The sequence below is a fragment of the Lipotes vexillifer genome, unplaced genomic scaffold (assembly GCF_000442215.2).
Source record: "Lipotes vexillifer unplaced genomic scaffold, Lipotes_vexillifer_v1.1 scaffold639, whole genome shotgun sequence".
In the NCBI taxonomy this organism is placed as follows: domain Eukaryota; kingdom Metazoa; phylum Chordata; class Mammalia; order Artiodactyla; family Lipotidae; genus Lipotes; species Lipotes vexillifer.
Window position 1 is genome coordinate 3,886,501 of NW_006786377.1, and position 16,485 is coordinate 3,902,985.

The 16,485-nt window shown below is 38.4% G+C and overlaps 1 protein-coding gene across 1 annotated transcript in view; it reads right to left on the reverse strand.

Annotated features, from left to right (window-relative positions):
• The window catches only part of TAB2 (TGF-beta activated kinase 1 (MAP3K7) binding protein 2), a 37,533-nt gene that overhangs the window by 12,803 nt on the left and 8,245 nt on the right, over positions 1 to 16,485 (reverse strand). The window contains exon 3 of the mRNA XM_007458765.1: positions 15,241 to 16,485. Within this exon, the coding sequence (XP_007458827.1) occupies positions 15,241 to 16,485 (1,245 nt within the window). The remainder of the gene's footprint in view (positions 1 to 15,240) is intronic.

The window sequence follows — 16,485 nt, forward strand, 5'->3', positions numbered from 1 at the left end:
CGGACGCGCAGGCTCAGCGGCCATGGCTCACGGGCCCAGCTGCTCCACGGCATGTGGGATCTTCCTGGACCGCCCTTGTCCCCTGCTTCGGCAGGCGGACTCTCAACTACTGCGCCACCAGGGAAGCCCCTGGGCTGTTAATTTTTGAGTGGGATAATAAGAGGAGAAAGACGGAGGCACGAAGTGGGAATGAAGGGCAAGGCAAAGGAGAACTAGGAGTACGTAATACACTTTCCTTCGTTTCTAAACCCTGACCACCCACCAACATGTCTCAAGTGGCATTAGACATTTGTTCAAATTAATGATTACTTAAAAGCAGTATTTCTTAAAAGTAATGGAGATTTTCTCCCTAAAAGTTTTTTCCTAAATATGTAAAAAAAAAAAAAAAAAAAAGTTAAAAAAATACATTTATTTATTTATTTTATTTTTGACTGCGCTGGGTCTTTGTTGCTGCGCACAGGCTTTCTCTAGTTGCCGCAAGCAGGGGCTATTCTTCTAAAACACATTTACTTAGTGGTTCTAATGATATGTGATAATTTATATTTGTGCTGAATTAGAAAATAAGATATACATTTGTTATATTATTTAATATTATATAGGGAGAGGGGTTAAGAACAGATTTTTCTAAGAAATTGAAACCCAACCTATATCACACCCTGAGTGGTTAAAATTCATACCATGAGGGCAGGGAGAGAACCTCAAAGTAAGGAGTTATAACAATTAAATACGAAGAATCAATTATATCAGAGAGGACTTCCATTTAAAGATGATTGAGCATTGCATTTACATAATCTTCTGCCTCCTGAAACCCCATGAAAATGACAGAGGAATAAAACTGATAGAATCCAACAATGACAAAAAACAGGAAGAAGGCAATAAATGGACGAGAAATTTCAACAAGTTTCTGGAGAATGGAAGTAGATGAAGTGGCATAGGTTTATGAAGGAGAAAGCTACAGTCTCATAGACAAGTACTGTACTGCAAAGAGGCAGCTAACTTGCCTGCAGAAACCTAAAGAGGCTCCGGACTTTGGAGAATGAAGGTAACAACAGAAGGCAGAAGTGAGGAGTGGGCCAGAAAAGGGGGTAATTGGATGTCTCTTTATGGAACAGCTGATCTCTCTCCATCCTGTGGAAGGGCAGGTAGCTGTATGCTTATTCTTTTTTTTTTTTTTTGCAGTACATGGGCCTCTCACTGTTGTGGCCTCTCCCGCTGCGGAGCACAGGCTCCAGACACACAGGCTCAGTGGCCATGGCTCACGGGCCCAGCTGCTCTGCAGCATGTGGGATCTTCCCAGACCAGGGCACGAACCCGTGTCCCCTGCATCGGCAGGCGGACTCCCAACCACTGTGCCACCAGGGAAGCCCTGTATGCTTATTCTTAAGGCTCCTTCAAACACACATTTCTCAAGCTGGTTCCCATACACAAAGAATGTTAGGTGGTGATAGTGGAGTGTTCTCTTGCAGAAGGCTCTTCACTTATTCCTCACAAAGCAAAGTCTGCCAAGTGACGAGTCTCACTTGCTTACACAGGGCTTTTAAAAAGCCCTCATAGTCCTTCATTCTTAAATATGAAGCAATAGCCAAGGATCACCACACATTTGAGGAACATCTGACATGTGAAAGACCTAGATAAAGAGAAAGACTAAGCCCAGACTAAGTGAATATAATTGAGTAGGGAGATGAGGGAACTCAACTTCTAATGAACACCATTAAGAGAGTTCAGACAATGAGCATCCATAAAACAGCAAATCTGCTATGAAAAAGGAATCGGAGAACTAGCTCTTAGAAATTAAAAACATTACTGCTGAAATGAACATTTCATACGTGGACTGAAAGTAAATTTAAGGAAATCTCAACTACAAAACAGAAGGACAAGGAGGTGGGATATACTGAGAATATGACAATGAGAAATAAATAGAAAATTGGTCCAGGACGTTAAATAGCTGATTAAAATAAGTTCTGGAAAGAGGCAATAAGAAACTGGAAATCAGGAGATTTCCTGGTCTGAAGGGAGACGCTAGCCTTCAAACTGAAGGTCCAACGAGTGTAGAAAAATGGACGATTAAAAAAAAAAAAAGACCTATACCTAGATACGTTACTGTGGTCTATACAGAGTAGTTATACATAGAATATATGTGTGTGTATATATATATATATATATATACACACACAAGTATGTATACCTTGATAAAATTAAAATAATATCCAATTATATACAAGTAGTTAAACCATAATAAGGCACAGGTAAAGACTATGCTGCAGCTTCATTTGTAATATTTGCATTGTAATAATATTTTAATTATTCAGCCAAATCACATTAATTTTCCCTATTCTGGAATCCTAAATTATTTAAATAGTAATGGAACTGAAATTACTTTTTGTACTAGTTCAAAGGGCATTAAGTAAATTACTACCATGAGTGAAGTGTGAAGGAAGGAAACAAAGGGAATAAACTACGTCAAGAGCTTACATATTATTAATTTGTATTTATAAATCATTTCACACTAAAGGGGAATCTTTTTTTGTTAGATGAGTTCATTTCATTTTTCACTTGGAAAAATTCAGCATTTTAGATTTTTCATGATAAAGTACATTTCTCAATTAAACCGCAATCTCCTTGAGGGTAAACATTTTTGTATCATCTTGTATCTATTTTTAACCCTGAAAATTGTAGGCACTTGATAAATATCTATTAAATGTAAAATAACAACAATAATTTGACTTTTAATGGATAGTAAAATGAAATAGAAATGTCCAGGAAATACTGTTAAAACAAAAATTGGACATTTATTTTAAAGTCTCCTTGAATGTGTACTTCTAATATGTTTTACTTAGCAAAATTTTAATAATTTTAAAATATGGCAAGACTTTTTTAGGTTGCTGACACTGCAGAAAGATGGCTCTTTTATACACTAGTGCTACTAAGGAAATAAGGGTTATATTTAACATTTCACTCATACAACGATTTCTTCAGTTTTCCAAACTTAACTATCTACCTTGTCCATTTAAATAGACAAAAAAGGAGGAGGAATAACAGGTAGAGAAAAAATACTCAGTACGTTTTAAATCTTCTTTCAGTCAAAATTAAATTTTAATGGATAAAGGTAATTTAGGCATGCAACGCCCCCTGGTGGTTGTTAAAATAACTGACAATTAGTTACTTAAAATACATACTAAGGCTCTTAAAACCGCTCCTATAGGCATACTAGATATTTCACACAGCAATCTCTGAAAACGTAGTCTTTACCGAACTTTGGCCAGCTTCCAATAAACAATGGAGACAATTAATTACTCAACTTTATTTGTAAATAGAAAAACGCACCTGAAGTTTCAGACAGTGCTAGCTTTACTAATTTTAGGCATTCTATAAGTGTAAATGACATCTAATTTCTCCAGAAGTTAAAAAAAAAAAAAGAAGAGAATTGAATGGGCATATTAAAAAAAAGATGCCTTTGCCATTGGAAAACGTACCAGGCATTTATGGATACAAAGATTTTAGGCTTATTTTTAAAAAAAAGAGAGAGCGTGAAGGAGATAAACTTTATCACTGGAAACATAAGACACTTATTTCTAGTGTCTTTAAAATTTTTGCCTGTCAGGGCAATTTTAAATGCCCAAGTGTGGTACCGTGTGGCCTAAGTCATTGTACCCAAAAAGGCACAATGTCACCTTCTAAAATAAATATTTTTCTGGACTGTAACTGCTGACATCAGGGATATTTAGATGTTTTATATACCACTGTATAATTACAATCACTTATTTGGTGATTGAGTCACAAGATTCAGAGATGGCAATTACTCTTTAAAATAAAGCATGCCGATGTTTTAATCTATTTTGCCACTTTTAAGGACAGCTTGAAATCAGATCTTGCAACAGTGTTGCAACTGGGCCGGTAATCTGGGCAACACATTTTACAACAAAACCATGAAAATAATGCTTAACCTCTGTAGTTATTTTTAAGAAATTTAAATTATTTATATGTAAGTATTAATAATAGATGAGTATGGGACCCCTGCTAGACAACTTTGTTGTCATTTATTTGCATATAATTAAGATGCTGCATGTACTCTTACAGCATTATGATACAGATACTGTCCAAAAGCTTCGTTTTAGAGAAAAAGAAAACTGGGGCCTACAGACACCTAAAGAGCCTCAAAGAAATACAACTGGATGAACCATAATAGGAATTGGGAATGTTAATAGCTTAGAAAGATTTATACTTTAAAAGGGGATATGGTAGTTATTTTCAAGTTTTTGAAGGGATGCCATATGAAAGAGAAATAAGGCCAGTTCACTATGGTTTCAAGGAGTATCACCATAACTAAAGAGGAGATACACACAAGATTTCTGTTCTTTTCTCTCAAAATCTTGGAGTGGAGAAGGGCTTCCTAAACATAAACAGAAGCCAGAGGAAAAAGAGATTAAAAAGTCTGAATGTACAAAAATAAAAAAATTTATAAAAGAACAAAAAAATTTATTGACCAAGGTAAAAGTAACAACATATTAGAAAAAACCGACTAGGCACAAAACAAGCAAGTTCACAAAATAAGAAATACAAATGGTTTAAAAATTAATACATGAAAAGGTGCTCAACTTCACTCATATTCAAAGATGCAAATTTAAAAACACCAAAACAATATATTTTTACTTATCAGACAGACAAATATGTATTTTTTTCAATCACCTACATAGTGATGGGTGGGAGAAAGAAAGAGGAAAAGGACATTCTTATAAATATTACTAAAAATGTTCCTCATTTATAAATATGGGAGTATAAACTGGTAGAATCTCTTTAGAGACAGTCTCAAAATTAAAATTGGCAACACGCACTGAGGCGGTCATCAGTGTCCTTCAGCAAATATTTCTGCCTTTCTGCTTTCCAGGCATGTGGTAGAACTGCACCTCTCCATTCTCTCTGAATTAGGGGTGGCTATGTGGACTTGTTTTTTCTAAAGAGTAACAAGTGTCGGAGCAGAAGCTTAAGGAGTCAGAGCTGATTTGCCGTATGTCCTTTGCCTTGCCTGAACAATCACGGAAGCACGGAGATGGAGCTTCCCTTAACGTGGGTACCTAAGTGAGGATGATGTAGACGAGCCCACCAGCTAATCTAATTGGCAAGTGAACTAGAAATAAACCTTTGTTGTTTAAAGACACAGTTTCTTACAGCAGCATAACCAAGCCTAAATGATACATCTATCAAGATTAAAAATACACATATCCTTTGACACTGCAGTTTTCCACTCCTGGGAATCGCTTCTGCCAACGTACTTGGGTGTGGGCAAAATTTGTATGCACAAAATTTTTACTGCAGCAGTTTGTAAAAACAAGACCCTAAGATCTGTCAAAAAAGGACTGATTAGAGATCATGGTACAAAATACTATGCACTTTTTTTTTTTTTTTTTTTGCGGTACACGGGCCTCTCTCTGTTGTGGCCTCTCCCGTTGCCGAGCACAGGCTCTGGACGCACAGGCTCAGTGGCCATGGGTCACGGGCACAGCCGCTCCGTGGCATGTGGGATCTTCCCGGACCGGGGCACGAACCCGCGTTCCCCTGCATCGGCAGGCGGACTCTCAACCACTGCGCCACCAGGGAAGCCCTATGCAGTCATTTTTAAAAGAAGCAGATCTGCAATGCCTGACATGGAATACTCTCAAAGAGATAAAAACAAAAACACTGATAAAGACAGAGAGTAAAATACTATGCTTCACTTGTATAAAAAAAGGTATAAATATATATATGCTTCATATACAATTTCAATTTCTAGAAGAACACAAAATGAACTGTTTGTGACCAGCTACTGGTTGTCTCCGGGGAGGGGAACTTTCCATCATAAACCCTTTTTGGTCTGTTTGCATTAAAAAAAAAAATCAAGTATATTTAAAAAAATATTTTGGTGTAATCCCTATAGAATCCTAGCTGACTTCTTTGTAGAAGGTGACAAGCTGATTCTAAATTATATATGGAATAGCAGGAGACCTCAAAGAGCCAATCTAAAAAAAGAACAAAGTAGAACTTACCTCCCCCAATTTCAAAACTTACTACAAAGTAACAATAATCAGTGTAGTGACGGCATAAGGATAGACATACAGATAATTAAAAACCCCCTGAAAGTCCAGAAATAAACCCACGTGTTTACGGTCAACTCATTTTCTACAAAGGTCCCAAGACCATTCAATGGGAAAAGAAGAGTCTTTTCAACAAATGGTGCTGGACTGCTATATTTAAAATAGAGAACCAACAAGGACCTACTTACTGTATAGCACAGGGAACTCTGTTCAATATTCTGTAACAACCTAAACAGGAAAAGAATTTGAAAAAGAGTAGATACAAGTATACCTATAGCTGAGTCACTTCGCTGTGCACCTGAAACTAACACAACATTGTTAATCAACTCTACTCCAGTATAGAAAAGAAAAAGAAAAGGCCACCTATGGTACAGGAGAGAACTTTGCAGCAACAACACAACAGCGCAAGTGGTGATGGGACATCTGGACTGCCACATGCACAAGAATGAAACTGGACCCTTATCTCATACCATTACACAGAAATTAACTCAAAATAGATGAAAGACCAAAATTTAAGCTCTAAAACAATAAAACTCTCAGGAGAAAACACGGGTGAATCCTGATGACCCTGGATTTGGCAAATGATTCTTAGATATGACAGCAAAAATATAAATAATGAAAGGAAAAAGGTAACTTGGGCTTCAGCAAAATTAAAAACTTGTGCTTCAGGTACACTAAGTGACAGGATAACTCACAGAAAGGGAGAAAATAGTTGCAAATCATATAAGGGACTTATATCTAGAATATACAGAGAACTCATACAACTCACTAATAAAAACAAATAACCCAATTAAAGAATAGGCAAAGGAAATAAACAGGCATTTCTCCAAAGAAAATATACAAATGGCCAGTAAGTACATGAAATGATCCTCGACATCATTAGCCATTAGAGAAATGTAAATCAAAACCACAATGAGATACCACTTTACAGCCACTAGGATGGCAAGAATCAAAGAAAAAAGCAACTGTGGTGAAGGATGTGGAGAAATCAAAACCCTCGCACATTGTTGGTGGGAATGCAAAATGGTGCAGCCACTGTGGAAAACAGTTCATTCCTCAAATGGCTAAACACAGAGCTACCACAGGACCCAACAATTCTACTCTTATGTGTATACCTACACATTATGTGTATACATATGTCCACACAAAAACTTGTACACAGATGTTCACAGCAGCATTATTCACAATAGGCAAAAGCTGGAAACAACCTAAATGTCTATTAACTGATGAATGAATAAACAAAATGTAGTATATCTATACAATGGCATAATGGGCCATAAAAAGGAATGAAGTCCTAACACATGTTACAAGGTGGATGAGCTTTTAAAACATTATGCTAGGTGAAAAAAGCTAGTCACAAAAGATTGCATATTATGTAGTTCCTCTTATATGAAATGTCCAGAATATGTAAGTCTACGGCGACAGAAGGTAGATTAGTGACTACTTAGGGCTGAGGGTGGAGGTGATGGGATAGGAGGTGACAGATAAAGGGTGTGGAGCTTCTTTTTGAAGTGATGAAAATGTTCTAATATTGGTTGTGGTGATGGTTACACACATGTGACTATACTAAAAATCACTGGCTTGTACACTGTAAATGACTGATGAATTTTATCTCAATAAATGTTAAAATAATGACTAAGACTTTTTTAGAGTAAATTAAAAGAATGAAATATTCATACATGCTAAAATAAAATGATCTTAAGATATGTTAAACAAAAAATGTATATATCCCCAAAGAGTATGTTTATGTTATACATACTGTAGAGTATGTATATATTATATAATGCCACATATATGTATTTATGTATGCCCATATACATATATTGCATTCCCATTAAAAAAAAGTGTGTGAGACAGAGACAGAGAGTAATTATAAAGGGAAGGAGGATCAAGAACTGCTAATGGAGATTACCTCTGATAATTAAATGGTGGGATGGCTGGGGGAAGGGACAGGTCGGGGGTCAAAAGGAGACATTTTTATTGTATCTTCCCTTTTTTGGGTTAAATTTCTTTTACCATATGGATATGTTATTTTCATTAATACTTGTAAAAAATTCAGTTTAACATAGGAAATAACTTGCTAGTAGGCAGAACTCTTCAGAAATGGAATGTGCTGCCTTAGGAGGCAATTTGCCCCTCAGAAAGCACGCAGTACACAATGGGTTTACGCTTGACAGGGGTCCTGCAGAACCAACTGCTGGATGGGTAAGTGGACTGGATAACGTTTGTTGCAGAGTTCTAGGTGAAACAAGTCTCTTCCAGCCTTGAGATTTATTCCAAATTAAAAAGGTAGGCAGTCTTAAGACCAGGAAGAACCTACGAGAAGTAGGCCAGATTCGAAAGGAAAAAAATTCTTTAAGTGGTTTGAAGTCAAGCTTAATTACTGAGTTAATTTAATGTGACCTCAATGTCAACATAGTGAGTCAACGTTAGAAAAAAGGCATTTCTAATCAGCAGGTGAATCAAAGTGCAAAATTTAAAATTTAAATTAATTTCTAGTTCCTTTTGAAAAGAATATCTAGCCCCCTCAATTTTTGTCATGATTAGCATCTTTATTAAATCTCATTAAATAGAAAGGTGCTGTGATTTGGAGGGAAGTACCGCTGAAAAAAATGACAAGGAGGGGCTTCCCTGGTGGCGCAGTGGTTGAGAGTCCGCCTGCCGATGCAGGGGACACGGGTTCGTGCCCCGGTCCGGGAAGATCCCACATGCCGCGGAGCGGCTGGGCCTGTGAGCCATGGCTGCTGAGCCTGCACGTCCGGAGCCTGTGCTCCGCAACAGGAGAGGCCACAACAGTGAGAGGCCCGCGTACAGGAAAAAAAAAAAAAAAACAAAAAACAAGGAATGAGAAAGTCCAAGAAGCTAATTTCCTCTCATACATTTTCTTATTTGTATTTCTATTTTAGGTTTAAAGTCATAGCTGCTGTTTGACAATGTAATGGGACCATAAATGTAACCGGAAAAAAAAGTATTAAAATATCATTAAAAATGCTTATTACGGGGCTTCCCTGGTGGCGCAGTGGTTGGGAGTCCGCCTGCCGATGCAGGGGACCCAAGTTCGTGCCCCGGTCCAGGAGGATCCCGCATGCCACCGAGCGGCTGGGCCCATGAGCCATGGCCGCTGAGCCTGAGCGTCCGGAGCCTGTGCTCCGCAACAGGAGAGGCCACAGCAGTGAGAGTACCGCGTACAGCAAAAAAAAAAAAAAAAAAAAAAAAATGCTTATTACTTTACCTAGATCAATGCCATAGATGCTTTCTGTAGCAATAATGGAGAACATGAAATCATTTTTGGCAGCAATGTTAGTTTGGTAAGAGCCTCTGGCAACTGTAACAAAACACAGACCACAGGCCACTGCCCCCAATCCCCTACCATGAAAACTGGTTTGAATGAGTGGAGCATTTGTTCTCCACACCTACAGAAGTTTCCAGTGTTACAAAAAGCATACTTTTATGAACGGGGGGAGGACACCAGAAAGTCTCAGAAGACAGTGAATGATTAAGGACTAAAGTATAATTTACTTCCTTTACAGGGGGTGATGGTGATAGACTTGGTGCTGAGATGAGCAGTGTCCCGAAAGAAGTTTCATTAACTGTCCTCTTTTTTCATTCTATAGCAGAGGGCATATGAAATAGATCTTTAAAAAGAAATTCTCATTTTTGAAATTTTTATTGTAGTATATTTATATTTCAAATGTTAAATGATAAATAAATGAAAAATAATGCGTTTTGTTTACCACATTTATTTAGGCACGTTCTCGCCTCAATTTGAGAAAAATATTTTCCAATGATTCTAATACCTGGCTTAACTTGCTCTTCTACTCTGAAACAGTATGATTCAGGAGCTTTAGAAAGATCAATTTCACTGCAGGAGGCAGGGATATTTCTTTTCTCTTTATTACCCACACCACACAAATTAGAGTTCAGAAAAGATCCTCACTTAAAGATCAGTATTATTCGGGTCACCTCACTTAGTGCTGTGTAAACTGTAAAGCATTACACATGTATAAGTTAACATCGCAAGAGATGCATTTTGCTGGAAAGAACAGTCCTTTGATTTGACTAGAACCAAGTCAATGAAACACTAGATCAAGATTTTGACACTGGATGATACAGAAATCTTGGTCAACACCAGTTCCATGCTAAACAGAAGGAAATGAGATAAGAGGTTGCAGAACAGCACCCACCCCAGTACCGTGTGCACATGCAGATAACACAAGGGTACACAGCCATACGAATGTTAGGAAATTCCTTACATAGGTAGGTATGCTTAGAGAAAGTGATCGTGGTTGTTATAGCTGTCTGGAGGTTGTTCAGTAAAGAGAAATAATTTGAGTGGCCCATTCTGGGGAAACCTGTTTTTTTGTTGTAGGATCTGAGCTCTCATAACAGAGCCCTTATTCATTAGCAAAGTTTTTTTTACCTTCAGGTGTCTTTATAAGGTCTTCCGGGACTTCCCTGGCGGTCCAGTGGTTAAGACCCTGCTTCCACAGCAGGGGGCGCGGGTTCGATCCCTGGTCGGGAAACTAAGATCCCGCATGCCACGCAGCGCGGCCAAAAATAAAAGAAAAAAATAAAAAGGTCCTTCCTACATCTACCAAGGTTATTACTTTATTGTTTCAAGTTATTTCACATTTTATCTATATATTATCTATATTGTGATTTCTTTTGTGATAGCTGCCTGTTTTTATTTATTTTTATTGAGTGATCGTCTAGCTCCACGCTTCTCAAACTGAGGCGTACACAGCCCCTACAGTGGTGCACCAGGGGTTATATGAAGGTACAAGATAAACCTGAAGCATCTTTCCAGAGGGTTTATTTTGAAAATCTGCAAAGACAGTGCCATGGGCTCTCTTAACTGCCTACGTGAGACTCCTGACGCTGCTACTTGTCCTTTGGCTAGGTATTTAACCTATCTGTTCCTAAGTATTTTAAGCTGAAAACAGGAATACTACTGGTGCCTGTTTTATAGTTGGTTGTGAGAAATAAATGGGCTTTCAGAACAATGCCTAGCACATTATAAGCTTTCAGCAGGTATTAGCTGTTATATACCTTAATATTAGATTATTCATTTCCCTGTTGAGCAAATATAAGCAATGATGGAGAGACAGGAAATGCTGGGGGGTGGATTCAGATAGGGAGATCAGGGATAGTCTCATTGAAAAGGTAGACTTCTGAGTAAAGACTTGAAGGGAGTGAGGGAGTTAACTGTGGAGTCAGGGAGAAGAGAATTTCAGACAGAGGGAATAGCAAGTTCAAAGGCCCTAAGGTATGCCTTCTATGTTTAAAGAATAGTAGCATGAAGGCCAGCAGGGCTGGAACAGAGTGAGTGAGGTGGTAAGTAAAAGGAAAAGAGATGGGGGAGAGGCAGTGGATCGCTGAATGAAATAGGTAGTGATCATGTGCAGAGGAGTCATATGATCTGACTTATGTTTTTAAAACTGTATCCCAGTGGATGCTGAGTTAAAACAAGACCATAAGTAGGCAAGGGTGAAAGCAGGTAGGCTACTGCAATAATTCATCTAAGAGATGACAGTAGCTCAGGCCAGAGTGGTGACAATGAACGGGGGTGGTAAGAAAAAGGAATTCTTGATATACTTTGAAGGTTAGAGTTGACAGGATTTATCGTCAAATTAGATGTGAAATATGAAAGAAGGAAGGAGTCAGTGGTATTTCTGAAGTTTCTGGCTTGATTAAGCTGCCATTAATGGAGATAGGAAGAGTAAGTTCGGGGTAATGTCAGAAGTTGTTTCAGACAGAGTAAACTTGGGATGCCTAGTAAACATTCAAATGGAGATGTTAAGTAGGCAGTTAATTAAACTGCTTGAAATTCAGGAAATAAGTCCAAGTTAGAGTTACAAATTTGGGAGCTATTAGCATAGAATAATATTTAAAGTTATGAGGCTGACTGAGATCATCTAGGGAATGGTAAGGACAGAAAAGAGAGAAGGCCCAAGGTTTGAACTTTGAGGCTTTGATCTCACTTCTTCGGAAGAACAAAGAAGTGAAAGGTCAGAGAGATGAGGGAGAACCACCAAAGAATAAAAGGAGAGGTGGAATCCTAGTGTATTATCCTACAGTAAGTCAAATGAACCAAATGTTTCACAGAGAAGAAGGTGCTTGACAGCGGCAAACGCTACTGATACAGATCAAGGGAGACAAGGGCTGAAAGACCACTGGGTTTAGTAATGATGCTGTCACTGATGACCTTGACAGGAGGCTGACTGCAGTGGGGAAAATCCTGACTAGAGAAGACTCAAGCGAGAATGGGAGAGAAGTTGGAGTTAGCACATTTAAGCAACACTTTATTTTCACACTCCAGTTATCTCACATCTACTTGAAGCAAAAATTCCCCTTATCAAGTTATTTTCATAAAATAAATTACTCTCTGGGGGTGGTGGTGGGAGGAGGAGAGACACAGGTGAGGGAGATTAAGAGGTATAAACTTTCAGTTATGAAATTTTGAGTCACAAGCATAAAATGTACAGCATGGGGAATATAGTCAATAATTATGTAGTATTTTTGTATGGTGACAGATGACAACTAATCATCGTGATCACTTTGAAATGTACAGAAATATTGAGTCACTATGATGTGTACCAGGAACTAATACAGTGTTGTAGGTCAATTATACTTCAAAAACAAACAACGAGACTTCAGATTTGTGGCTATCAGAGGTGGGGGGGTCGGAATTAGATGAAAGCAGTCAAAAGGTACAAACTTCTAGTTATAAGATAAATAAATACTAGGGATGTAATGCACAACACAGTAAAGATAATTAACACTGTTGTATGTTGTAAATGAAAGCTGTTAGGAATAAATCCTAAGAGGGACTTCCCTGGTGTTCCAGTGGTTAAGAATCCGCCTTACAATGCAGGGGATGCGGGTTCGATCCCTGATCGGGGAACTAGGATCCCACATGCCGTGGGGCCACTAAGCCCACGTGCCTTAACTACAGAGCCCATGCACTCTGGAGCCTGCGCACCACAACTACTGAGCCCACCTGCTATAACTACTAAGCCTGTGTGGTCTGGAGCCTGCCCGCCACAACTAGAGAAGCCTGCACGCCGCAACAAAGAGCCCATGCGCCACAAAGAAAGATCTCGCGTGCCACAAGTAAGACACGAGATGCAGCCAAAAAAATAAATATTAAAAAAAAAATTAAAAAAAAAGAATAAATCCTAAGAGTTCTCAGTCAGAAGGAAAAAATATTTTTAAAATCTATTTCTTTAATATTGTATCTATATGAGATGATGGATGTTCAGTACTGTGGTAATCAAACCTACTGTGGTAATCATTTCATGATGTACATATGTAAATCAAATCATTATGTTGTACACCTTAAGCTTATACAATGCTATATGTCAATTGTATATCAATAAAACTGGAAGAAAAATATTACTCTCCATTTAAGAATCAGTAACTATCCAAACATAGGAAATCTATTCTGATGGAAGGAGAGTAGAAGAAAGGACTTTGAGGGAAGAACAGGAATTAAGTATCAGTGGAAAAAAAATACTGTTATATTAAAAATAATTTACTGCCAAAACTAAACAAAAATGGTTCCAGTTTAGTCACAGATATTTGGAAAATAAAGTCTCAGCACAATTTCTAGTGAAATCAGAATCACCCATGGAGCTTTAAAACACACACGAGCACCCATGCACACGTGCACCCAGGCTTCACCATTAAGAAGCTCTAATTGAGCAAGTGTGGACTGAATCTGGGCATTTTTATGTTTTGAAAGCTGCGTAGGTGATTACAGAATTTGAAAGCACCACAGCCTAGCTTGGGTTGTGAATCACTAGAATATAATTGTTTAAAACATAAAATAAACCAAAACAATCAGGCTCCTCTAAGAAACTCAGCACTAAAATCACTACTTTTAGAAATTCTAAAAAGGACAAGTGGTACTAGTAGTAGTAGGAGGCTACATGCTGCATGGGGGTGATGATGTAGCATTTTCCAATCTATAATACTTGGAACAATTCATTGGCGATATAAGGATGATTGAGATACATTCTTACTCTAAAGGACTCCAGCTAATTTACAAAACCTGCGTCAACAGTCAAGACAAACATCCTCTCCTTTTTTATCTGAATGATTTTAACAGTTTCCTACGGAAGATTAAATAACTTAAGGGGTCAAATAAAATGTGATATGATAGAAATTATCTCTAATTGAATTAATATAGATATAATTTAGTATTACGCCAATATTAACTAGTCTATTCCAGAAAAGGACAATCAAGTGAGATAGATTTAAAACTAATGTTCTCATTCACAATTCCAAACAAAGAGAAAGGTTGCACTAACTGATGTTTAAGGGAGACTGAAAGAAATAAGTATCAGGAACAGGATTCAAATTTCTCTTTGAGTTATTCAAGAATTCACAGCAATTTAAACTTTGTTATAAAATAAGACAAGTGATGTTGTATTAGAAAAATGAAGAACAGAGAATTCTTCTGGTCAAAGAAGGCAGATTTAATATATTAGTTCACTAATCTCTTATTAAAATGTGTTTTTATGAATTTTTATTTGAAGAAAATTTAAAGGGAAAATCTGCATCACTACAGGTGACAGAGTTACTGAAAAGAAAGTTTTTTTTTTGTTTTTTTTTTAAAAATTTATTTAGGCTGTGTTGGGTCTTTTGTTGTTGTGCACAGGCTTTCTCTAGCTGCGGTGAGCGGGGGCTACTCTTCGTTGCAGTGCACGGGCTTCTCATTGCGATGGCCTCTCTTGTTGCGGAGCACGGGCTCTAGGCACACGGGCTCTAGAGCACAGGCTCAGTAGTTGTGGCGTACGGGCTTAGCTGCTCCGCAGCATGTGGGATCTTCCCAGACCAGGGCTCGAACCCGTGTCCCCTGCATTGGCAGGCGGATTCTTAACCACTGCGCCACCAGGGAAGCCCAAGAAAGTTTTATAAACGTTAAGAAAACAAACAAATCAAGAGTTGATTATTCTGAAGATCTGATAAGGCTATCATTCAAGCTTCAAGTTATAAGATAAAACTGATATTCAAAATTTATATGAATACTCTCAAAGGTTAAGATAGTATTATTTCAGGCAACATTTAAAAGATAAAATGATAGTGATATCCACTTCTGCAGTGAAATTAAATGTACACCAATTAAGCCCAGAATGGAAAATGATCCCATTGCCAATATTATTATTACCTTGGGTGTAGGCAGCATCATCAGATCCCATACTCAACTTCCGTGCTTCACTTATTCTATCCACATGTGCTAAAGCAGGGTCCGTGAGGTGCTGAATATTCTCTGTTTCTACATAATGATCAGGATGGTTCAGAAGATTTGTAAGTTCAAAGGTAGGGGACACCACCCCTGGTGAAACTGCAGGGGGTTTATTGGGAGAAACTGTAATTTTGAAAGTATATTTTGTATTGGGTTGAGTGACCACCACTCGAGGAGAAGTTGCAGAGTTATTGCCTATTGCTCGACTTTTGGGAGGGTGGTGATGAATAAAGGCAGGCCCCATGCTCACTTGCCCAGACATGTTCCTGGAGGCAGCAGATGCTCCAGAGTTTGTGGATATGAAGAGAGTGGGCTGATTCCGCATGACCTGCTCATCTCCTGTGGTGGCATTAGCTGAAATATAGACCTTAGGTTGACTACGGGACATCACCTCATCGGTATTTGGGGGACTGGCAGCTATGTAAACAGTGGGCTGATTTCTGTTTAAGGTCTGGCTGTTGACCGAAGAGGAACTGCTGGAGGTTCGAGGTCCAGAAGAACGCAGTTTCGAAGAACTGCTTCTTTGCGGAGGTTCAAGTTTGATTTCAATCTGGTTTTTCCGAGGTCCTGTTGAAATATTCTGAATGTTATATTGGCTATGGGCAGAAGACTGTGAGCTACCAGACGAATGAATTGTTGGTGGTTGTGGAGTAGTAGGTGAACTGATGGGCATGTAGACATGAGAGGTCTGGTGGCCTTGCTGATTTGGCTGCTGGGCTGAGGTATGTGGCAGAGGATTAGATGCAGGATATGTAGTCCAAGGACCAGGTTGTGAAGGTTGATAAACTTGTTGAGGGTTCATGGGATTAAACTGAGATACCCAGCCAGAATGCTGTTGTGTCTGTCGAGTTGTACCACTAGGAGTTGTAATGTAGGGCCTAATATAGATAGAATTTCCCTGTGGACTGTTAAGTACAGGTGGAGGTACACCATGTATGTGCAAAGATGTAGGAGTATTACGACCAGTCTGGATATTTGGGGCTAAAGTTACCATAATGGGATTAAATCTTGGAGTTTGTTGAGAAAGGTTAGATGTTCCTTTGCTGCCTAAGTGAAATCCAAGATGTGGTGCTGAATTTGAAGCACCAGATGTACTGGACATTCCAAAAACATTAAAGCCTTGAGGAACTTGAGCTGGTGCTGTCTGTGGCTCCCGCTGAAATAGTT